This window comes from Acomys russatus, chromosome 11, assembly GCF_903995435.1.
Source record: "Acomys russatus chromosome 11, mAcoRus1.1, whole genome shotgun sequence".
Lineage (NCBI taxonomy): Eukaryota > Metazoa > Chordata > Mammalia > Rodentia > Muridae > Acomys > Acomys russatus.
In genome coordinates, this window is record NC_067147.1 from 17564001 (window position 1) to 17590120 (window position 26120).

The 26120-nt window shown below is 38.2% G+C and overlaps 1 protein-coding gene across 2 annotated transcripts in view; it reads left to right on the forward strand.

The window, feature by feature from the left end:
* The window catches only part of Tfap2d (transcription factor AP-2 delta), a 58973-nt gene that overhangs the window by 20252 nt on the left and 12601 nt on the right, over window positions 1–26120 (forward strand). For both annotated transcript variants that reach the window (XM_051152583.1, XM_051152582.1), the window contains 2 exons: window positions 11863–12004; window positions 17225–17338. In XM_051152583.1, coding sequence (XP_051008540.1) covers window positions 11863–12004; window positions 17225–17338 — 256 coding nt within the window. The remainder of the gene's footprint in view (window positions 1–11862; window positions 12005–17224; window positions 17339–26120) is intronic.

Consider the following 26120-nt stretch of genomic DNA (forward strand, 5'->3'; position numbering starts at 1 on the left):
CATCTTCTAGGTATATTCCAAGGAGTGGAATAGCTGGGTGTTGAGGAAGCCCTATTCCCATTTTTCTGAGAAAGCGCCAGATAGATTTCCAAAGTGATTGTACTAGTTTGCATTCCCACCAGCAATGAAGGAGTGTTCCTCTCTCTCCACATCCTCGCCAGCATGTGGTGTCAGTTGAGTTATTGATCTTAGCCATTCTGATGGGTGTAAGATGGAATCTCAGTGTCGTTTTGATTTGCGTTTCTCTGATGACTAAGGAGGTCGAGCATTTCTTTAAATGTTTCTCAGCCATTTGATATTCCTCTGTTGAGAATTCTCTGTTTAGTTCTGAGCCCCATTTCTCTATTGGGTTATTTGGTTTAGTGGTGTTTAATTTCTTGAGTTCTTTATATATTTTGGATATTAGACCTTTGTCAGATGAAGGGTTTGTGAAGATCTTTTCCCAGTCTGTAGGCTGTCGCTTTGTTCTCTTGACAGTGTCACCTGCCTTACAGAAGCTGCTCAACCTCATAAGGTCCCATTTATTAATTGTTGACGTTAAGGGCTGGGCTGTTGGTGTTCTGTTCAGGAAGTTGTCTCCTGTGCCTATGTGTTCCAGACTCATCCCCATTTTTTCCTCTAACTGGATTAATGTCTCTGGTTTTAGGTCGAGGTCTTTAATCCACTTGGACTTGAGTTTTGTGCATGGTGACAAATAGGGGTCTAATTGCATTTTCCTACATGTAGACATCCAGTTAGACCAGCACCATTTGTTGAAGATGCTGTCGTTTTGGCTTCTTTGTCAAAAATCAAGTGACCAAATGTGTGTGGATTCATCTCTGGGTCTTCAGTTCGATTCCCTTGATCCACTAGCCTATTGCTGTGCCAGTACCATGTTGTTTTAATTACTGTTGCTCTATAGTACAGCTTGAGATCAGGTATGGAGATTCCTCCAGAGGATCTTTTATTGTATAGGATTGTTTTTGCTATTCTGAGCTTTTTGTTTCTCCATATGAAGTTGAGAATGGATAGAACTGTATCTTTAAGTTAAAAATTTAAAAAGTGTGTATGTGTGTGGTTGTGTATGTCTATATGTATGAATGTATATGTCCATGCATGTATGTGCCTATGTATGTATGTATGTATGTATGTATGCAGAGTTTGAAGAATAACCCATATTATTCTCCAAAATAAAGTGGACCTCACTTTCCACCATGTTTGCATCCTGGTCAATGAACTTCCAGATGTTCTCTTACTTCCACCTCCCTTCTTGCCATCAGAGTACTGGGATTACAGACATGTGCTGCACAATATGCCCTTCTTTCTGTTCTGGGTATCCAAACTCAGTTCTTTCCTCTCTCACAGCAATCCCGTTACCAACTAAGGCATTGCCCAGGCTGATAGAAATAATCTTGTCATTGATATACTGTCTACTCTGTTTCTGACCCTGAGCCTATGTGACTGCATTTCCAATAATGAGGGAGACATGGCTTACACAGCAGAAAATGAATGCTTTCCTGCAGGCAGGAGAGCTGGCAAGTGAAGTCTCTGTGTTCTAGTTTATGATGTTGTCTTTTAGAGAGAACTCTTGCCCACTCCTTGTGACTTAAAGAGAGCAAAATCCCTCTGGAGTCATTGTGCCTGTGTGTCGGTGGTTACATTCGTCCAACCCATGCTCAGCACTGATCATACATGTAAGGGGCTTAAGAGTAGCCTTCTCATGGGCATCTTCACATGGCACTCTTCACAATGGGGCCTTATTTTGATAAATGAGGCTAAAAGCCTAGCCTTGAATGATCACTGCATGTATGTGTGTCCCTAAAAGAGCGACCATCCTCTGGACAGACGGACTCTTTATGGGCCTTTCAAACTTCCCTCATTAGTCCCACCCTGTGACAAAAGGTGGACACCATCATTCTACAACTGTATGTGATGGGAACAGGGAGGCCATGATAGCTCTGATTGAGGCTTGGTTTAGTTACATGACCACCAGGAAGAACCAGTGAGTAGGGGACCCCAGTTTTCCTTTTTGCATGTAGAGAATCTGGCACTCAATGTCTTTGGGGACAGAGTTTTGCATTTCAAAGTGAACAGTGGACTTGACCTCAATATATTTAATTATAACCGAACTTATGTTAGTCACTCATTGTAAGGTCTCTTTTGGTTTCTTTTTTTCTTTTCTTTCTTTCTCTTTTTTTTTTTTTTTTTTTCCAGGCCGGTGAGAATTGCAGATAGACTTCTTCTTAGCCCAAAAGCGTTCCTAAAAAGGATATTCTGCTTTAATAACTGATAGTTAGGTAACAGTTAAATATAGCTATGTAATATCTCAGGACTTTTTGGGGGGAGCATTCATTAATTGGTCCCAGTGAACTTGCCTGTCTTGTAAGATGCCATAGACACACCGATACCACTTGGAAATTATTTCCTTAAACTATTTTCTTACTTCTCTAATTCCTCTTTCTTACTCCTCTTCATTTTACCATTTTATCTGTTTTGTGGTGAGGGGAGGTATTTGCTTACAGAGGAGGAGAAGCAAGATGCTACACAATTTCATGTGTGTTGGAACACATGCTTAAGGCCCTTGTACTTCTCTTCCTACTCATGCAAAATGTGAAAATACCAAGGCTTACTGAAAAATTCACATTTTATAATGTTTTCTAGTTTCTTTCTTTCCTCTTTTAAAATTTCCTGTTTCTCACCCAGACCATGGTAGCTCATGCCTTTAATGCCAGCACATGGGAAGCAGAGGCAGGCGGATCTCTGTGAGTTTGAAGCCAGCCTGGTCTACAGAGTGCGTTCCAGGACAGCCAGGGCTGTGCAGAAAAATCCTGTCTCAAAAAAATTCTGTTTTTCATAGACAATGGCTCAACTGATAGGCTGTTCAAACGCTTAATTTCTGCTTTTTTTCTATTCTTTCCATTTATCAAAATTTATGGGTCTTTAATCATAGATTATGTTGAAATATCAAAACCTTAAAATTATCTTTACTACACAAAAATCTTTGAGCTCAAGATGAAATATTTCTAAGAACAGGATAAGGAGTAATTTTGCTCCATAATAAATATATATTTAAACAGACAGCACATGAGAGTGATATAAAATCTAAATGGTGTGGAGGGATATGTACTGTATTTCCAAGGGACTACTTCCTTTCACAAAGAAAACAAACACATTTTGTTCCTGTTTTTCATTCCAAGGATATAAGTATGTATGTGTTTATTTCATTTTTTAAAAAAATTATAGTATTCTATGACATGAGTTTTCACTTTACATTTTTGTATTTTGTCTTAATGTCATTCTTTGTCTAATATGTATGCGTTGTTGGTTCTTTCAAACATTGATGACATTAAATTGAGTAAACACATTACAGTTTCTTTTAATTTTTAATTATTTCTTTTATTTTTGAGTTTATAATATAATTGCGTCATTCTCACCCTTTTTCCTTTACTCCTTCTAAGCCTTTCCATATACTCCTCCTTGGTGTCTTCCAAATCCATAGTGTCTATTTCATTAACTGTTTTTACATACAAGTAAAAATTAGAAAGATTAAACGGGTAGTACTTAGGTATTTAGGTGCAAACACACACACACTTCAACTTAATGAGTCTTCTACTCAATGTCTCTAAAGCATGTTTGTTTTTTGTTTGGTTGGTTGGTTGGTTTTGGGACAGGGGTTTGTGGCCTTGGCTGCCCTGGACTCACTTTGTAAACCAGGCTGGCCTTGAACTCACAACAATCTGCCTGCCTCTGCCTCTGCCTCCCTGGGCAGAGATTAAAAGTGTGCACCACCACACCTGGCTTTCATTTTTCATTTTGAGCGCTTAACAGTGCTACAGTGAATAGCCTCTTGCTTGCTTGCTTATACAGAGACCCACGAACACTTATGATAAATTCTTAGGAACAGTGTTTCAGGGTCAAAGGACAGTTCATCTGCAGTTTTGGTTGACTATTGGCAGATTGTTCTCAGCTTCTGTTATAAATGTCATGTCACAATGTCGATAAGAAATTTGCATGGCAATGCCTCTCTGAACTTCTACATAAATGATGTGCTCTCAAATTTTTAATGTTTGCTAATTTGATACATTAAAGAAAATCTCTCTTACAATTTAGGCTCAACACATGCTTAGATTTTCATGAGCTTTACTTTTTATACACTGGCTTCGTGTTTATAAGGTAACTTTTAGCATTTTTAAATTATAGCAAAGTTGAATGTTGCAACCTTTTTATCCCCTGGATTTCATTTATTTACTATTACAGGGCCTTTTTTTTTTTTTTTTTTTTTTTTTTTTTTTTTTTTTTTTGCTTGCTTAGATCTTATATTAAAAGTTTTTATTGTCTTGTAACATATATATATATATATATATATATATATATATATTCCTTTTCTTTCTAACCATGTTAAGGCATTTGGCATACCTGGTGATGTAATCATATTTTTCTTATAGTTTTGACATTTCAGTTTTGATTTAGTACCTTGAAAAGTCCCTTTAGTTTCAAAAATCACACAAAAAAATCATCCTAGGTTTTTAAATTACTTTGTGGTTTCACTTTTTATACTTAAATCTTTGATCCATCTGGAATTTGTTTTGTTGTTGGATATATGGTATAGATCCAACTTTATTTCTTTCCAGATGGCCACCCAGTTGTCCCAACACCTTTTATTGATAATTCTTCCCTTCCTTACTAACTTGAAAAGCAAGCTACATCTTCCACTACACTTCTTAACCTGAGTATACTTTTTGAGTAGAACAATGCCTTTGTTTCTTGAATCATGCTATTTTTATTCCTATTACCACATTTCCTTTCTTCTTTCTAAAATCCATATCAGCCAATTATGTCAGTCTTTTAATACCATATAGCCAGACAGAGCTCATACATGGATAGCCTTCCCCTGATTTAACCCGTAGACGCCTTAGATTGGAGAATATGCACAGTGCATCTGCAGAAGGCTTTGTTTTCCTCTTAGGAGAGGGATCTTCAACCACAGCTGAAGAAGAGCAGTACTTCAGGAGCTTTTACAAAAAGCTCAGGCCTTAATACCAAAGATTAGCTAATGATGGCGAAATCCAGTGGGATTTTTTTTTAAAAAAGCAAAACATGAGGTAGAAGTATAGCAAAGGTTCAGGAAGTATGTCTTCAAATGTACCTTGTTTTAATAAATGACTCCGCTGACATGATGATAGAATCCTGTTCACACGAGTTTGTAGTATGTAGTTAATCTTTCCTGTGTGTGTGTGTGTGTGTGTGTGTGTGTGTGTGTGTGTGCTATATTTGTTGATGGAGTGCTCCAAAAGACTATTATGATTAATCAATAAAATATTTGAGTGACTGATTGTCTCAGATCAGATGTTCTGATAATTACAGGGCATTGAAGGGGAGAACAAAACCATTGCTTTGGGACACATAATATAGATATTTGGAAATAATCATCATTTATCTGGGGAAATTTCCAAACTATGAGACATGTAGCCATGCCAAAGATACAGTGAAGGAGTGTTGTAGACTGCATTCCTTTCAGAAAATGCTTGAGCACATAGCAGACATGCTAACTTGGTGCTTCAGGCCTAGGATTTATTTGTAATTTCATATTATAAGAAAATTTAATTTAGAGCCATGCAGTGCAGACCTCTGATCACAGCTACTTAAGAGTCTGAGGCAGGAGGGTGACAAAGCTGAGGACCTGCCTTGGCTACAGAATCAATTCAAGGCCAGCTTGGGCAATTCAGTAAGACCCTATCTCTAAAAGAAAAAATGAGGAAGACTGAAAATGGAATTCAGTGTTCGAATACCTTTTTAGCATGCACAAGGTCTTAGGTCGAATCTCTTCAGAAGAGAAAGGAGCTTACTAATATATAGGTTTGAAGTTTGTTAAATTGACTAATAGGTACTCCTTGAAATAATCTGCTTTTTCTCCATACGTGAAAATGAGACTGAAATCATAGATATGTGACCAGTATTTAAAAATACATGACTTGTTGCATTTACTTAAACACATTAGATGTTGCAATGGCAAATGAAAATCTAATGCTGAGGTAATATTTTTACAGTTACAGCTGGTAAAATTTTCTCAGGAATTGCAAGGCAAAAGTATCATTTCAAACAGACCACTGTTGAAGAGTTAGTTATAAGAAGTACATTTTTCCTAAGATGCAAGTATTTTAAAGAAATAATCCTCACAACTATACACAAGTTTGGAAAACCAAGTGTATGTCTTTCTAAATTAAAAGTAAATACAGGGGCTGGAGAGGTGGGTATGCAATAAAAAGTACTCAGAAGACAAGAGCTCAGTTCCAAACCCGCCCATAACTCCAGCTGCAAGAAAGCCCATGCCTTTGTCTCACCTCCTGTTACCCAGAAACACATCACACACACACACACACACACACACACACACACACACACACACACACACAGAGTGAATGAAAATAAATCTTTAAAAATACTAAGCTTAGATCCATTTCTTTTGAAACTCAAGTCTCAATTCAACGGTCCATTGACTTTTCAACAGAAAAGACTTTCCAGTTAAGTTTTTTCCGTAATGTTTTCTCCCATACTGTTACCTGTGTGTGCTGTGATGTGTGCAAAACTAAATTCCAGAGACCTGGCAAGCAAGTGGCAGGCTGCTGTTCCTCTTGTGCTTTGGAATTCATTTGCAGGTGTTTTTTTAAGAGCATCATATAACAAGTCACCTCCTGGAACACTGAGTCATCCCTCTGTGATTTCCCATTTTAAAGATGGGCACAGGTTATCAGTTCGTACATACACCCTAAAGCCTTTGCAGGCATGAATCTCATCAGTATGGACTTCTAAACTGAGAAGTTCTTGATATGAAAAAAAAAAAAAAAAAAGAAAATTTCACAGCTAGAATGCTGCTTGTGCTTAAAGGGTCAATGTCCAAGTGGCACAGTAAGTTGAAATAAACAGCAAGTTTAAACCGTCTCAGAACTACAGCACCTTATTTCATCCTTTGGAAAAGAAAGAATGAAGTAGCCACTCATGAAGACAGGAAGGGCAATATTCTTGGTCCTTCCTAGGATGCTCTTTCTGGCACAGGTATCTCCCCATTGGCCAGAGTCAGAGAAGCTCAAAGATCTTTGTTTGCACAAAGCGATCCAAACTCATAGAGGCTTATCCATATACTTTTCTCACCCTAAAATTTATTTTTCTTAAGCCTGTTGACTCTAAGGTATCTGCTATAAAAGAATTCCACTTTATATGTTTCATTTTTTTAATACAGTGTGTTTTGATCGATGGATCCATTATTCGTTCCTACTTGGATTTTTTTTTTTTTTTCACACAGGAAGCTTTTGTGCCATGACAGGCACATTTTAGCTACATATTAGAATGGCTTCACTCTCCACTTCTTTGATGTAACATCACTACACATCCTGTAACAATGGTACAATGCAAGCCTTAGGAAGCAGCAGACAGTGCTGAGGGGAGGGAAGAATCCGGCTGTCAGTGTAAAGGGAAATAGCAGCTGCTCTCCTCAGCTCATTTCTTAAAACTACCACACAGTGAGTGAGAGCTTCACATAAAAATGGGAGAAATCATCAAGAATCAGGTTTCAGCACAAAACCCAAGAGGCCTGATGCTGTCCTCCTGTTTGCACTATTTATCTATGTCAGTGGTTCTTCGCCCAAGACCATCCAGAATCACAGATATCTATACCGTGATTCTTCTTAGTAGCAACATTACATTCATGAAGCAGCAACAGAAGTACTTTTACGATTGGGGGCCACCACAACATGAGGAACTATATCAAAGGGTTGTAGCATCAGGAAGGCTGAGAACCACTGGTCTATGCAACAGTCTGTCTTAAATGGTACTTAAATGTCCGGTTCTATGTGAATGTGACGATAATCTTGACATATGCAAACTTGGCTTGCTGTATAGAGCAGGAAGGTGGCACTGCCCACACTGCCATTGTGCTTGTTTAAAACCCCCTTTGATTTTTAAGAGCTAAAGTTTATCTTGGGGGTAAGGTGCAATGGCATTATTTGATGGGTTCAGCATGGACATTTTTATCTTCATGTGTAAAATTTCACATGTAATTCACTTTGACATTTTTTTTCTAGTTAAAACAAGCACTCTGTGTGGTATTTCTATGTCTTTAAAAAAAATCTCTATTTTATTTCTTCCAAAAATGCATGCGTCTTCTTCTTGAATCAGTTGGGGTGATGACCTGTTGTTAATCAACATTTTAAAAATGCTTGCTGTTCATTATAGCATCACGCAAAACAAGGGCTTTCATTAAATAGCGAGTACAAAGATCCTTTGTGTTTAGTCATAGCATCTCTGTTTTAAATGGAGGAAGACTTTATGTTTTCTATTACACAACTAAAAATCTCTACACATGTCTCAGCATTGCTCATTTGTAGTGTATCGGACATTGAAAATTCCATGCAGGTTCCCAACTACATCTGTGGATCACACATAGCAGTTTACCTCACTGTTCAAATGCTCTTTTCTGAAATTGACAAAAACAACTCTCCTCCCCCAAATAATCTTTTTGTTGTTTATTTGTTTTTCTGAGACAGGTTTTCCCTGAGTAGCCCTGGGTGTCCTGGCACTCTCTTTGTAGACCAGGCTGGCCTCAAACTTAAAGAGATCCACCCATCTCTTCCTGCCAAGTGCTGGAATTAAAGGCATGCGTTACTATGCCTGGCCTTTAAAACAGTTTTATTACAAGATTTATCTTAGCTTTCACTGTGTATGTCTGTATGCAAAGACACACATGGGTACTAATGTCTGAGGAAACTGGAAACAGCTGTGAGATTTCCCAGAGCTGGAGTTATGGGGCAGTTGTGAACCATCCTATGTGGATGCTGGGACACAAACTTGCGTTTTTTGTGGGAGCAGCACACTCTCCCCAGTGCTCAATCTGCTGAAACCCAGCCAGCAAACATAAAGCATACAAATAAGGGTAAAGGTATAGCTCAGTCATACAAATGCTTGCTTAGCATGTGCACAAGCCTGACTTGATAACAGTCTCTCTCTTCCTTCCCTCTCTCACACCCAACATACATACACATCATACCAATGAATCATGGTTAAAGTGTCCCTAGTCTTGTTTCTCTTATTTACCATACTTTGGGGGAGTTTGAGGAGACTAAATATAGAACCCCACTTAGTGATATACAGACTGATACTTTTGAGAGATACATGAAATTTATAATTTACTCTGAAAATAGGATAGATAGATGTGTCTTATAATGAATACATATGTGATTGTGTACACTTAGAGTGTGAAGAATGGACATATGGGTTTTTAAAGATATATTTATTTATTATGTTTATAGTATTCTGCCTACATGTACACCTGCACACCAGAAGAGGGCACAGGATATCATTACAGATGGTTGTGAGCCACCACGTGGTTGTTGGGAATTGAACTCAGGACCTCTGGAAGAACAGGCAGTGCTCTTAACCTCTGAGCCATCTCTCCAACACCAACATATAGGTTTCTTATAGTAAAATTCATTCCATTTTTCTGTTAGAGTTTTAAAAATGTGTCCAAGAAAAAAATTGACTAGAATTTTTACTTGTAAGAAAAGTTTAGAGTACTTTGTAGGGGGCTGGTAGACTACTTCCTGGATATTAGTTTCTCAGCTTTCTGCACCCCTAAACTTCTTGAAATTTATAGCTCTTAACTTTGTTAGTTTTCTCAAACTAAAAGGTGTATTTTATAATAAATGGAAGTTCATTAAGGATATTTTATTGATCATCACTATGATGCTTGTGTACATCCCTTTATATCTGTGAGTGTCTCTCTTCGTAATCTCCCCCCACCCCTTTTTTTCCACTCCTGGTGTTCATCCATCAACTAGCCTGCTGTTCTGTGAGCACACGGCAAGTTCAGTTCCTTACCTTCTTACAGTGTTACTTTGGCCGGTTTTTAAACAAAGGTCACATGATATTGTCATCAAGCCTGATTCTTTTCTTTTACTTCTTCATGAAAAAGTTTGACTAACTACGTAACTATTCGGTGTCCCCCCACCGCATGACCCCCACCTTCTCTTAACTTCTGTAAAATGCAATGACAATCATTTGATATTTGTAGTACCACACTTCATCTCTATAACACCAATACGCATGGGTAGGTATTGTATACAGTGCTTATAAAGATGCAACAAAATTATAAACTGCTATTGTAGCATTTAATTTCTTCTTGTTATTATGACTTCTAGTGTTCCTATGATTGTCTCAATGTGTTTGTGTGTGTGTGTGTGTGCACATGTGTGCACGTGTGTGCATGTGAATACATGCTACATAGAACTCAGAGGACAATCGTGTAAAATCTGTTCCTCCTTCCACCTTTATGTTGGATTCAGGGATTGAAATCAGTGTTCAAGTTTATGTGACAAGAATTTTATCCACAGTGTTATCTTGCCACTCTCTCTACCCCTAGTCTTTAGATAGGGTCTCATGTAAGCCCATCTGGCCTCTAATTTGCTCTGTAGCTTCCTGATTTTATGTTGAGCTGACTGTCAAACCCAGGGCCTCACGCATGCTAGATAAGCACTCTAATAACTCAGCTACTCACCAGCCCAGAGACACCAGTATTCTGAGCTCTACTTTGTCTTCTCTATTACACCTGCTTACGAGTGCCTTGAACACAGGCTGGAGAGATGGCTCAGTGGTTAAGAGCACTGGCTGCTCTTCCAGAGGATCCAGGTTTAATTCCTAGCACCTGGAAGCTCACAATTGTCTATAACTCCAGTTCTACAAAGTCCAAAACTCTCACACAGATATACCTATGCACATAATAAAAATAAAACAAAAAATTAAAGAAGTTGCCCTGAACAAAGTTGACACTTAGTACATATGTGGTAAAGTTTGATGCATATATTTGCACATATATTTATATATTTTTTATTTGTGTGTGTGCATGCACTTGCTCAAATGAACATGCATGTTTCTGGGCATTAAACCTCATGCCTTCTACATGGTAGGCAAGAAGTGCTTCCCATTAACCTGTATTCTTACTATTAAAGTTAGACTTTTAAATAAAGCTTACCTTTCAGGTAAGACTATTTTTAACTAATTTTTTAAAATTTACTGTTTTATTCCAGACTGATTTTCTTCAATAAATATTACTGTCTTAGTAAGACATTTTATCCCTCTTATTAAAATTTTACCTGCCCTCAAGATTTTGTGGACAAACAGAAGTTGTTTATGATTTTGCTGTGTTCTACATTGTCTAAAGCACAACAGTATATTGGAGCCTTCTAGAAGGCCTGATAGTGATAGTATTATAGTCACATAATAAACTATTTAACACTGCAGTGTAAAATTGATGTAACTATTTCATCTATAAAATGATAGCTTTCAACGTCTTTTGAGTCCGTTGCTGGGTATTTTGATTAGTCTTGTGGAAAAGTCATCAGAATGTCTTATTTATATATTATAGACATTGTGCTAAGCAGCAACAAATATATATTGTTTTGTGTATATATGAATATATGATATATATTAATATACTTATGCAATATATTAATATTATATTATATGAATATATATACATATGTTGCCAAGGAGCTTTTTCATTGGTGACTTATGAGTAGAATCTTGGAAGTCATTCTTTTGTAATGGCATGAGACATTCAAAGAAAAAAAAATCAAAACTCTTGAGTTACAGGCTTGATCCTTTTCTTCTCAGTTTTCCAAAGCTTTGGCTAGAAAGCTCTCTGTTTCTCTGCTTTAATCAGCCTTCCTCACAGATGACACTCCCCTCAACTTTTTACCATGTGTTGTTTAAACTGGATAGAAACAAAATGATTTATCTGACCACAGCCATGTGTGAGAGCTGGAGAAAATTCACAGCATTTCCCCTGTAAGGTAGGATATTGAGAAGACAGTGACCTGTATTTTCTGCCAACAGGTGAGGCTTTGCACCTGGCTCGGGATTTTGGATACACATGTGAAACAGAGTTTCCCGCCAAGGCAGTAGGAGAACACCTTGCCAGACAACATATGGAACAGAAAGAACAGACAGCACGAAAAAAGATGATCTTAGCAACCAAGTAAGTACTGTGGAGAAGCCTCTGAGGACCTTCATCCCAGTTTTCCTGTTTTCTTTGCTTGACAAACAGTCTAGAGAGCATGAGCTCTTTAAAAACAAGGGAATTCACATTCCAGCCTGTAAATAGATTCACCCAGGACTCTAACATCTGCACCAAGACATCAAAGTTTACATGATTAGAAATGGGTTATTTAGAAAATTCTTACTAGAAAATGCAGAAATTTAGGCCAACTAGAGGGCTCATTAGTGAATAAAAGCACTTAGTACCAAGGCCCACAAACCTGATTTCAATCCCAAGGTCTGCAAGCTACCATCCAGCTTCCACTTGTGTGTTATAGCACAAACACACAAACACACACATACACACATGCACACACACGCACGCATGCACACACGCATATGTGCACACACACACATATATACAGAGAGAGGGATAGAGACAGAGAGAAAGAGAGATTTTCAGTGACATTTCCAATCATTGATTTGCATAGCCAAATTGATCTGTATGATTCTTTCCTACTTTGATGAATAATAGATTTCACTGTATTTAAGCATATTTTGTAAAACATACCATTACAGAAAAAAAAAAGTTATGTGCAGTTACTCTTCTAAACCCTCCTTGTTTCCAGTATTTGGTAATTAACCAAATACTTTGGTATAATTAGGAAAGTTGTTTAGGTAATAAGATAGAAGCTACATACATTTTGAATCAGACATGATACTTGTTTATTTGGTTGATAAAAACACAAAAAAGCCTCTTCAATGAGTTAGAAATAAATATGCTTGACATTCATCCATGATAAGGTAAGTCAGAATAGCTAGTAATCTTAATTAAACATTTTTACTGTAATAGCAATCGTCGGTAGAAACACAAAACTTTAAATCCAGAAATCCGCTAAAACTTTTTACCTCCTTAAGGACAATGACGTAAGTGATAAAGTTAGAATGTGGTGAGTCACTGATCATCTCTGTTATATAACTTCTAATGTGACATTTTGTTTGGAGACAAAAAGAGTCTTTCATATCTCAGCTTCAGAAACAAGAATTTAAATAAGAATGAAAAGTTGTCAGAATAACAATTCTCTAACTATCCTGTGGAGGGGGTGGCAGTTACCACTGAATCCTGCAGCATTGTCTGTATTAAACCACATAAACTCTCCTGTGTCAGGGAATTACATCACAAGATTATAAAATCCAATTGAAAGCTAGAGCGCGATGTCCTGTGCTGAATTGCCTAGTGAGAGTTCAAGCTTGCCGAGCTTTGCTTTTCCAATTAGATCATAACTTGCAGTGTTGTTTGAATAAGAATGAGGTGAGTCTGTAAAACTGTAAATTAATTTGTTCAATGATCCAAATAATGATCAGTGTTTAGTTGCTTAAAATGTATTTTATTTGGAGAAAAAAAATTAAGACTTGATTTGAAATCAATTTAGTCGTTGTGGAAAAAAAGTAATGATGTACTACTGCACCAGAATTCATATCATTTGTCCAAAAATCTGGGACATAAGGCTATATTTATTTATTTTTTTTTTTTTAGTTAGAAGTCTAAAACAGATGTATCAATGTATCGCTCTTGCGTAACATGGAATCCTGCAGATGGGGCACCACAAATATGCAAGTGAATTTGCATCCAACTATGAGAACTCAACTAGTACCCTGAAAGCTATCCAGTTTCCCTTCAGAGAGAAGAGTTCCATAAGAAGGAATAAGGCAAACTCTTAACAAAGAACTTGAGTCTCAGTGTCCACAGAAAAAAGGTCACATGTGACATCTCGCTAAATTCCATAAAATCTAACCTTCAAGCAACAAGAAATCACCACAGAAACTCCGTCAGAAGTCAACATACTTTAGAATCTTTTGTCACTTTAAATTTTTATTATCTTTTTTTTTAATAGATTCTTTGCTCAGACGATACATCTGACCACAATTTCTACTCCTCCCAGCTGCTTCCACCTCTTCTCGCCTCTAGATCCCTCCATTTCCTTCTAAAGGAGCAGGCCTCCAAGAAACAACAACCAAATATAACAATATAGGATGCAACACAAGGCTGAATAAGACAATCCAATAGAAGGAGAAGAGTCCCAAGAGCAGACAAAAGAGTCAGTCATACACACACACACACACACACACAGAGTCAAAGACACACCCACTCCCACACTTAGGAGTCTACAAAAACACTGAGCTAGCAGCCATAACGTTCGCAGAGGACCTGACTCAGACTCATGCAGGCCCAGTGCTTGCATCAGTGTTTGTGAGGCCATGACAGCTGTGTTTAGCTGATTCATGGAGTCTTGTTCTCCTGTGTCCTTCTTTACCTTGGACTTCTACAATCATTTCTCCCCTTCTTTCATGGTGTTCCCTGAGCTGTAAGGGGAGGGATTCAATTCAGACGCTCTCTCTCCAAATAATGTCTGGTGGTGGGGCTCGGCACTCTCTCCACTATGCTGCAAGAGGAAGCATCTCTGATGCAGACTAGACCGGATATCTAACCTAGGTCTCTGGGCTATCCATTATCCGGTTCCCGGCAATCCATGCTATGCTAGGCATGGGCTCCCATTCATTATATGAGCCTCAAAGTTAAACCAGACATTGGTTGGCCACTCTCACAAGTTCTGCACCGTCATTGCCCTAGCATGTCTTGTAGGCAGGACAGATGGTAGGTCAAAGGTTTCATGGCTGGGTTGGCGTTCAGGTTTCTCTTTCCTTAGCCTGCAGAGTACCTTCCAGCACCAAAGAGACCATAACATAGGGATGAAGGTACCTGCTCTACCTCACTGTATTCAATGAGCTGTTGGGATGTTGTCCTCAGCAATGGGGCCCTGTTGTCAGTTTGCAGGCAACAACCCTCTGTTCTAGTGTTAACCTGAGTTTTTTTGGGACCTCCACAGGATTCCCTCAGCCAATAACTTGATCTAATGCAACACTGGTCAATCACTGGAGGCCTTGCCTAGCTACAAAAGATGGCCAGTTCAGACTTTGTATCCTTAGTTACTGGGAGTCCACACTAGAGTCACCTTTATAGAGTTCAGGAAGTTTCCACTGCATTAGATTTCCACACTGCCCTGCCCCAACAAGGTCCCTGAATTCCTGTACTCTCACTCCATCACCACCACCATTAACACCACCCTTTGCCCTCCTATACATATCCCTACCCACCTCAGGCCACCGACACGCACAATCTATTTTCTTTCTCCTTCCCAGAAAGGTACATTCTTCCTCCCTAAAACTCTCCTCTCCTTACTTAAGCTCTTTGGGGAGGCAGGCATGTGTTTAATCCCAGCACTTTCCAGTACCTGGGAGGCAGAGGCAGGAGGATCTCTATGAGTTGGAGGCCAGGCTGCTCTGAGTCTAGGACAGCCAGGGCTGTTACACAGAGAACTCCTGTCTTAAAAAACCAAAATGAAAAAAAACAAATAAACAAACAAAACCTCTTTGGGTCTGTGGATTGTGGCTTGACTATTATTTACCTAATGGCTAATATCTACTTATAACTGAGTACATACCATGTTTCTCATTCTGGGTCTGGGTTACCTCACTCAGGATGATTTTTTTTTTCTAATTCTATCCATTCGCCTGAAAATTTCATGATGTTGTTTTTTGTTTGTTTGTTTGTTTTTTTATTTAACAGCTGAGTAATGGTCCATTGTGTAAAAATACTGCATTTTCTTTATCCATTCTTTAGTTCAGGGACACCTACGTTGTTTAAAGTTTCTGGCTTTTATGAATAAAGCCTCAATGAGCATAGTTGAGCAAGAATGTGTGTGTGTGTGTGTGTGTGTGGGCGCCAGGGCATGCAAGTAGAGGGCAGAAGACACCTTGCAAGGAATTGATTCCCATCCTCTTCCATGTGGATCCAGGAAAGGAAACCAACATCTCAGTCTCAATGTTACTTGCTGAGCCACTTAGCCAACTCACTTTTCAGGGTTTTTTTTTCTAAATAATTGTCAGTGGAACAAATGTTTTGAAGCAGAACTGTTATTGCCCTGGTGTTCAATTTGACCTTTCTGTACTTGCTCAGAATGAGAAGCAAAGCCAAACCACTGTATTACAATGGCTGATTGTGAAAGCAGCTAAACATACAAAAAAAAATTGTACTGTCCCTCAAGTATCAGGTATTATTTCCATATATGAAGAATTCTTTTAAGAAATACGTTCATGCTTATTTACTTCATAATATAGCTGCTGCATTCATTCATGGTATTATATATAATTTTTGTATTACAGATCTTCTAAAAACATGTTTTCTATTCTGGGAAAAATGGCTCAGTGGATAAACATTACTTGTACTGTAAGCATAAAGAGCTGAATTTGAATTCCCAGAAGTCACCTATAAGCCAGGTTTGGGCCTGTAATCCCATTGTGCCTATAGTGAGATAGGAGGCACACAGAGGATGATCCCAGGAACTAGTGGGCCACCTGGCCTGGGGTATGCAGGCCAAAATCACGTGCACACATGCACACAAACACACACACACACACACACACACAGATTTTAAAATACTACTTTCTTTACAGTTATGCCATTTGGATTTATGGATTGCAAGGGCTTAACTATTATTCATAATACACATGATACAATGTGTTTGATTAAACAAAGGCTAGAATTTATAGCCATAAAAGACAAGAAGAGGGGCAGCGAAGGGCATGCAAAGGACTAGCTTACATAGGCGAGAGCATACCAATTTTTACAAGACTGGTGGGCTAATTTTGGAGGAAGAGATCATCTACTTCAAACACTGAGGCATGAAAGTAGTCAAAAAGGAAATTATATTGCAATATTGGGAGATATTTTTCTTCCACGTTGACTTAACTTATGGCTGTGAATGATGTAATCCTATAATATTAGTTAAAACTGTTTGTCGATGTGATGTACTAAAAAAATTACAACAGGTTTGTAATCTTTTTCAAGACAATTACTAGTTACATTTCTCTCATATGAATTTTCTTTTATCCTGAGTCTAACATGTAAAGATTCACTTTTAAAATGAGCATGGGTTGCGTTTCTGTCTGGGAGCCGCTGTGCTCTGGGAGTGTGTTATGATGATCTTCTGGTCCTCAGGAGCAAAGTCACTGCAGATGGAACTTGAGACCGCTGTCTGATCCTGCTGTCCTATTGGTCTCCTTTAAAGGGGGGGGAGGGACAGACTTTGCTAGATAAGATCACATGAGACTAAAAGCCCATTTCAAGAGTTCAATGTCAATCTTGTGCCTTTTGTTGTAGACAAATCTGTAAGGAATTCCAAGACCTCCTAAGCCAAGATAGATCACCACTGGGATCCTCCAGACCCACCCCCATTCTAGACCTTGACATCCAGAGGCACTTAACACATTTCAGGTAAGACAGCTCTTCGGTCTGCTCAGATTCTAAGTGGCTAAGCCACACCCAGCCTTCCAGGCTTCCTTAGTGCTATCCTAGTTCCAGTTAGATATATACTTGTATGCTAAGATGGTGACTGTTCTACTCTGTTGGGGATGCTACTACAGGATACTTAAAATTAGATAATGTATAGCAGATAACAATATACAGCTTAGATTGAGAACAATTTATTAGATTTAAAACAAAAAGCCCAGTGCAGTCAACCTATGAATCTTGAAATTTTTTAAAATTTCTTTTACCTTTTTTTAAAATTGAAAATAGGTTTTTTTTCTTTACAATGCATTTTAATTATGGTTTCCCTCCCACAACTTCCCTTGGCTCTTCCCAATCCACACCTTTCTTTTTCTATCATTACAATACAATCAGTAATAATAATAATAATAATAATAATAATAATAATAATAATAATAATAAAAACAGGACAGAACAAGACAAAAAAGTTCAAAAACAATATTATAAGGCTGATACACTATTAGCTACATAGTAAATGCTTAAATAATTTTGTCTGCAAAAACAGAGCATTTCAAACACCATATTGTATCTTAATATGTTACAAGTCTACTCAAGATTCAATAAACATAATCTTTTCAGATTCTACTTAAAATTTATATTTCAAAATTGTACCAGACATAGTATACATATTGCCCAATTTACCCGTTTCTCAATGGAAGTATTAGGGGCAAGTGCAATAAAACTAGAAGGAAAAAAAATGCCTAGATATTTCAGAGCACAAGATTTTAGAATCAAGAGAGACATTTTCAAACCCAGGTCCCTTTATGTGTGAGGCGGGTTGTGTAGGGTAACGTTCAAGCCTTTGCTTGGATTCTATAGCAGGTCTGTACTATGTGTAGTAATGAGCTGAAACATGGCAAGGATATAAGTTTAACACTTAGTAAGTGATGTCTGCTTGTCTCTACCAGTGATGCAAGTTTAAAGGGCATGAATGATACCAGATTTTCTCCATCATTTTGTTTATGTATACATTAAAAGGACTTGGGACTTATACAGATGGTAGATTCAGAAGTTAGTAGGTTTTTAGTTAAACCCAAACTGGGATCTAACAAAATTGGTAAAGTTACAAATTTGCAAGGATTTTTACTTTGAAGACACCGAGAATCAGGACCCTACACGATAAAGAGGAGGAGTTTATTTCCAATTGGGCATGCTGATGTCTTCATCTGACAGTGACCTCTTTCTTCTGGCCCATACCAATGGGCTTTAAGCTGAATATCCGCTTCTGTGAGTAACCAATATGCAGAAAGACTGCACATTCATCACAGGAAGACTGGCTTGCTAATTTGTTGATACCTTTGCAAGCTGCAAACTTAAGGCCACAAGATTTGGGGGTAGGGGGTTTACATGCAATATATGCAAGTGTGCATGAGGGCTCCCCAGAGGAGGATGTCTAGCCTCTTACTTTATCACATCCTACCTCATTCCCTTGAGATTGGGTCTCTCACTGAACCTTCAGTCTGCTCCTTTGGGGCTAGATGTCTGCCTATCAAGCCAAAGCAATCCTCACAGTGCTGCGTGGGAGTGACATCAGCCCAGACACATCTATTATTTTATGTGACTGCTGGGAGTCAAACTTCGATCTTCATCCTTCTACAGCAAGCAAACACTCTTTGCCCATGAGCCCAGAAACTTCTTTAGAGAAAACTTTGATTTTTAAAATAAGAAGTGAGCAGCTCTCCTATAGACATTGCATTTTTTTTTTACCTCCCTCCATAGAATATGGTAATGAGATGGTGTTTACCAGCAAACTAAAGAGCTGCATTGCCAGTCTGTGGTGGAACACACCTCTAATTCCAGGTCTCCAGAGAAAGAGGCAAGCCAGCCTCTGAGGTAAAGGCCAGCCTCCCCTCCATAGTTCCAGGACAATCAAGACTACACAGAGAAACCCTGTCTCGGAAGAACTAAAGAGGGTAACTGATTGCCTCTACTCTCAGGGGAAAAGAAAAAAAAAAAAAGAGTATGCCTGAGATTCAAAACTCTCAAGATATGTGGCTATAGATTTTCACTCACAATTTGAAACATAAAACTATATGTTTAAATGTTCCAAACTCCATACTTAATTGTAATGAATGTACAATAACAGTTTTAAGAGTGACTAATAAATATAGTAAGTTAATAGTAAGTTAATAGTGATTTTATAATTATCTCCAAATTTTATTATTTATACTTAAGGATTTTGAATATCTAAATTATGATTTCTTGTTTATTCTGCATTTTAAACATTTACTATATTATTGTGGTTTCTTTTCACAATCCAGATCATTTATCTGTACAAAGTCCTCTACTTTCTTAGGATTTTGGAAGTCACTGGGGTTAAAATTCAGTTTTTAGAAAAATTCCTAAACTCTATGTTTCCTAAATTGCACTAAAAATATAAAATGCACCACCTTCTCCTTTTTCAGTAGACTCCAGCTTGAGTTAAACGTATTTACATTGCTGTTTAAACAAGCATCTAGAATTTGTAGTTTGCAAAATGGATACATTACATTATATCCACTTAGCAGCCCCGTCTTCCCTGGCTCCCTGGCCCTTGGAACACACTGCTCTATATTCTACTTCTATGGCTTTGATTGCAAACTACACAATAGATGTTTTTAAAGACTGTTTTACTGCAGGCACATCAGTGTTGCCACATATGTCACAATTCCTTTCCCTTTAAGTCCACAGAATATTCCAACATAAGTGTAAATCACACAACTACTGTATTCATTACCTTGCCCGAAGATTTTCATTTCTCCACATCCTCTCCCACAATTTCTGTTGACTTAAAAAAAAAAAAAAAAAGAATAGTAGCTACCACCTTTCACTGTACATTTAATTTACAAATGCCTAATGACCAATGATTTTGAACATTTTTTAAAGATTGTTATCTGTTTATCAGGGACATGTTTTCAATAGTCTCAAATTTCTCATTGGGTTATTGAGTCTCTGCTAAGCGATAGTACTTCACTGTTTATTTTTATATTAACCCTTTATGTTAAATATTAGACACAAAGTTTTCGAATTCTTATAGTCCAAAGGTCATCTTTTCTTTCTGTTGAATGTGTGTCTTTGAATCAAAATATTTAAAATTTGGCATAGATTAATTTGCAGATTGTTACAATGATGGTCTGTGCTCTCTGCATTACATCAGAGAATACTTGCTAAATCCAATGTCTTGAAGTTTCCTCCTATGTTTTCTTCTGAGAGGTTTACAGTTTTAGATCTTATATTTAGATCTTCATCCATTCTGTACTAATTTCTATAAATAATTTAAAGTATGCAGCTTCGTTCTTTCCCATGTCAAAATTATATCATCTTAAACACAGCTGTCATTTGCAGCTACAACCCAGATTGAAGGCTCCTGAGGCAGCTTCAGTAGGATTTAAATTTATGCACTGTTTCACTTTGCATGTATTTTCAGAGGCAACAATACCATATTTTAACAAGAGGTTAGCAAGTGTTGGCTCACTGACCAGCCTTGAGAAGACTATATAGTTTATAAGTTGTGGTCATTAAATGTACCCTCATAGCAAAATTACCATTGAAGCTCTTTTTTTTTTTAATTTTTATTAATTTATTCTTGTTACATCTCAATGTTTATCCCATCCCTTGTATCCTCCCATTCCCCCCCCCCCATTTTCCCATTATTCCCCTCCCCTATGACTGTTCCTGAGGGGGATTACGTCCCCCTATATATTCTCATAGGGTATCAAGTCTCTTCTTGGCTACTTGCTGTCCTTCCTCTGAGTGCCACCAGGTCTCCCCCTCCAGGGCACATGGTCAAATGTGAGGCAGCACACAACAAGAAAATTTGCTCAACCATGTTCATAGCAGCCTTATTCATAATAGCCAGAACATGGAAACAGCCTAAGTGTCCTCAGTAGAAGAGTGGATAAAGAAACTGTGGTACATATACACTATGGAATACTACTCAGCTATTAAAAACAAGGAATTCCCAAAATTTGTGGATAAATGGATTGAGCTAGAAATGATCATGATGAATGAGTTAACCCAGAAGCAGAAAGAGTCAAATGGTATATACTCACTTATATCTGCATACTAGCCCAAGGGGCATGTCCCACAAAAGCCTTCACTTACCAGGAAACTGAAGCTCTTTTTAAAACCTCAAAGATTAGAGTCAATGTGTAAAAAAAAAAAAAATGGGACTCTGGGATTTGTATTATTTTCAAATTCTGATAGCTAGGTTTGAGAAACATAGTCATAAGATGTTCCTAGGATTTCAACACCTTTTTCATCCATTGAATGAAATATGATTCTGATGCATTTTTAAAATCTTTATGTTATATTTTATTTATTATGCATGTACACGTGTATGTGTGCATGCAATCACATGTATAGAGGTCAGAGGACAGCTTGCTGCAATCATTTCTCTCCTTCTATCATTTGGCTCCTCAGGATGGAAATCAGGCTTAGCAGAAAGAGCTTTACCTGCCAAACCACATTTCTGGCCCACAAATACATTTTTCAGAAGAGGCAGTAAAAGATTGTGTGAAGTTGTGTTCTGGACAGTAATATATTGAAAAGGTTCTTCATGTATGATTTTACTAATAATCTGGGTAAAAATTCATTGGACAAGAGCGTGTCTCTTTTGTTGCTTTTTGCTGACCGTGGCAAGTAATTGAAATGGAAACAGGCACAAGAGAAAGAAAAAGAAATCTCTAGCCTGCATTGCAGTTCATGCAGGCAATTGGCAGAGGCAGAGTCTTTCCGATTTTTGCTGACTACTGTCTCAGAAAGGAGGGAAGAACATGATTGGATAGGCATGGAGGATTCTCTAGTTAGTAGCATCCATCTGTGTTACTCTTTTGTTTAATCAAAGTCTTCACAGTGGTGAGCACTTGACATTAGACTTCATAGGATTATGGACTCGGTACCTTGAGTCGTGACTTACTTTCAGCAGACTGAATGTGTCTAGACAAAGATGGCGAGTGATCCGGCCCTGTAAAGTACAGATAGATAACTTTCTCTAGTTTTTACTGCAGAGGACATCTCACTGTGCTCTGGAAAGCTGTGACGATAGCAGTGACCGCTCTTTGGAGCCACAGCCTGGGGAGATGCTTGTTTCTACGAAAATGACAGGAGACAGGATTATTCATCATTTATCACTTTCTGAGTACCATCTGCAGTGAGGATTGTCATAGAGAACACAGCAGACACCACAACACCAGCAGAAGGAGGAAAGGATTTGATTGAAATCTTCAGACTGCTCCCATGATTTCACTATTTCCAGACCTGGTGATGTCAATTAGTGCAAGATGGTATAAGGCTTCGAAGAGAGGGCAGACAACTCAAGTCAGTACCACAGCCGTAGTTTCCTGAGCTCTTAACAAGTCCTTCTTGGAGACTCAAAGATATTGTAACAATGTGTCCATTCTCTGTGTCTCGTATTCTCATAATCCCCTTGAGTATGAGGTCACAGGAGCACATGTGTCCATAAAAATGAGAAGGTAGAATACCATTAACGCTCAACTCAGAGAGGACAACCTGTCAAAAAAAAAAAAAAAAAAAAAACCGAGAATGATTCTTGTTCAGCACAAACCTCGGAAGACTAAAATGTTAGCTTTCTCTTTTGTCTCACTGTGCCAATGGATAATAATGTAAAGATGAAGGGTCAACACATTCTTTAGGAACTTGTAAATTAATAATACATGTAAACAGTGATGCAATGGCTCTAGGCTATAATGCCAGCTCTTGAGAGGCTGAAGTGGAAGGGTAGCCATGTGTTCGAGGCCAGTCTAGGCTATATAGAGAGTACCAGGTGAGCCAGGGCAATGTAACAAGACACTGCCTCAAAAAGAAAATCAATCAAAACAAAAACATAGAAAGACAAAGAGCACACACAATATTGATAATTACCTGAGGCAAACGAAAAAAGGCTTTCATCTTTCTATGTGTTGTCCCTAACCCATAGTAATGTTATTATGACCAAATTTCACTTGGGTCTTAGATATTTCTTGCCCAGCTTCACTCCAGGGCCACAGGCTGGAGAATGGAAGTGATAGACCTGCTTAACTCTCCAGTATAAGTCAACCAACATCTCCCAGTCTTTAGAAATGGACTGTTGTACCACTCCTGTTACTCTTCGGAACTAGGAAATATATAAGCACACTTGCTGATGACTGCCATTTTCTGGTTGGTTCCCAGTGTTGGGAGGCCCCCTTCCCTACATTTCTGACCGTTCTTCCACATTCATGTCTCTTCCCTAGCATCACTGGGAAGCTGTCACCTCTTGCAGTCTTGAAACCTCGTAATGACGGGCAGTGCTTCTATCTCTAACAAGCCTGTTAGAAATGTCTTCCTCACATTGATAGGATTCTCTCTCTAACATCTGTCTCCTCGAGGGCTTCATGCAGTCCATTTCATCGTGTTTCCAGTTTCTTTTTTTTTTATTTGTACACACACATATATGTATTTTAAGTAAACAAAGTGTTTCTGTATTAATTTTTCAAAAATCCTTAGTGTTGTTTATCCCTTCTCCCTTGTTATCCTTATGTATTTCCCCCTTATCCTTCCTCAGTTAAAGCTCCACACGGTTTACTGATTTCTACTTTCATAAAACTTGTGTCCTACTATGCTCATGTCTAGATCCTCAAACACATTTTCTTTCTACTTTCCTGATTTCTGTGGTGCTTCCAGGTTATTTACATATGAAGATTTTGAGCTAGAATCTACAAATAACAGAGAACACATTACATTTGTCTTTGTGGGTTTATAGTTTCTAATTCCATTCAAGTCTAGTTTTATATATAGTAAGCTTTTGAAAGGGTGGGGGGTGGGAAGGAATGCAGTGGAAAGTTACAAAATTTTCTGGGCCAGGCCCAAGGACAGCAGGTGTGGAGTGGGGCGATTATACAGAAGTCTTGATACACCGAATGTTCTCTTTCTCAAGGTCATGCTGGATCTTTGTGGTTGCCAGGCAGAATAATTATCTCAAGTATGCAGACAGCTGTGGCTTTTAGCCAGCAGGGCCTCTCAGCCACTGGGGCAGGTCAGGCAAGGTCCTATGGCTCCTGACATCAAATCATGATTTTATGTTTCTTTATGCTGAATAACATCCAATAACATATATGTATCATATTTTCACTGTCCATTCATCAGTTGATAAACAGCTTGGTCACTTCTAATCCCTAAATACTATAAATAGAGCACCAGTAAATACGCATAAACAAGCATATTTGGAGTTATTTTATGTATGGCAAGGAATGGTAGATGTGTCATGTGATACATCTACTGCATGCTCACCAGCATTTGTGGTCAATTGTTTTCTTAATCTTGGCCACTCTTACTGATAACCCTAAATTTAACATAAACCCTAATCCTAACATTGCACCTCTTCCTAAGTTGGACCTTAATTTAACACTAATGGTAACATAACCTTAACTCTAACTTAAAATCTAAGCTTGACTCCAAACCAGAACTAACCTATTCAAAACCCTAGCACTACCCTAATACCCTATCATACTTGGTCTAACTTTAACGTGGACCCTAAAACTACCCTAGCCATAACACTTACCCCTACATTTATTCTATTTTTTAATATCTTTTTTTATTAATTCATTCATATTACATCTCAATTGTTATCCCATCCCTTATATCCTCCCATTCCTCCCTCTGTCCCACTAACCCCCTACTCCCTTCCCTTATGACTGTGAATGGGGGCGACCTCCTCCCCCTGTATATGCTCATAGGGTATCAAGTCTCTTCTTGGTAGCCTGTAATCCTTCCTCTGAGTGCCACTAGGTCTCCCATCAAGGGGACGTGGTCAAATATGGTGCACCTGAGTTCGTGTGAAAGTCAGTCCCCACTCTCCAGCGTTTCCAGTTTCTAAAGGCAGCCAACTCTCATGTCCTCAGCTTCCTCTCCTCATGTGATTCACTCTCATTTGGTGTTCTGCATGTGGCAGGCATTCCAGGTAACTGCATTAGGGTGCTCTAGACATCCTGTCCATGTCTACATATCCAGAAAACAGTTCCACACCTAGTGTGAGCATATTTACTCTCATCCTAAGAGCCATTAGTATGCAGTTCACTATTGCTGTTTTGTTTGTTTTCTTACTATCTTGTGATAGGATCATGGCTGGGAAGATAATCAGTAACAACACAGTTTGTTTCACTCAACTTGCTAACGCATTGTTTTTAGTAAGAGACATTACGATTTGGATTAAATCTTTAATCTAAAACCAAAACATCATAAAGTCTACAGCTAACCTTAGCACGTAAGAGACAAAATTCTCAAGCGTTCATTAAAGAGTTCTTGGACCTTCGAGGGGCCTCAGTGGGGAAAAGGACGTGTCACCGAGCCTGAAGAGCTGAGTCCCATCCCCAGAGTCTACATGCTGGAAGGAGACACTGGCTTCACAAAACTGTCTACTGACTTCCACACGGGTGCTGTGGCGTGTGCACTTAAGCATTTGTGCACACATATAATTATTTAATTAATTGTGTGGGAGGAAATGTTCTTCTTGTCTCTGCAATACTTTTGAAAGAATACCAGGAATCATCAGTCTGAAACGTGAAGAAAGAATCTTGTTTCCCTAGTCAACTTATGTATAAGGTTGCCATTTAACTTTAAACTCCTAAAACAAGGGTCCCATCCAAATGCAAAAAGAAAGAAGCCTGTAAGGACTGCACTTGTGTTATAATTGAAAGAAGCATCCCTTGTAAAGGGTTTACTAGCACAAATGTAAATTTAAACATAAACAGTCCTGATGTCCTTCTTTAAT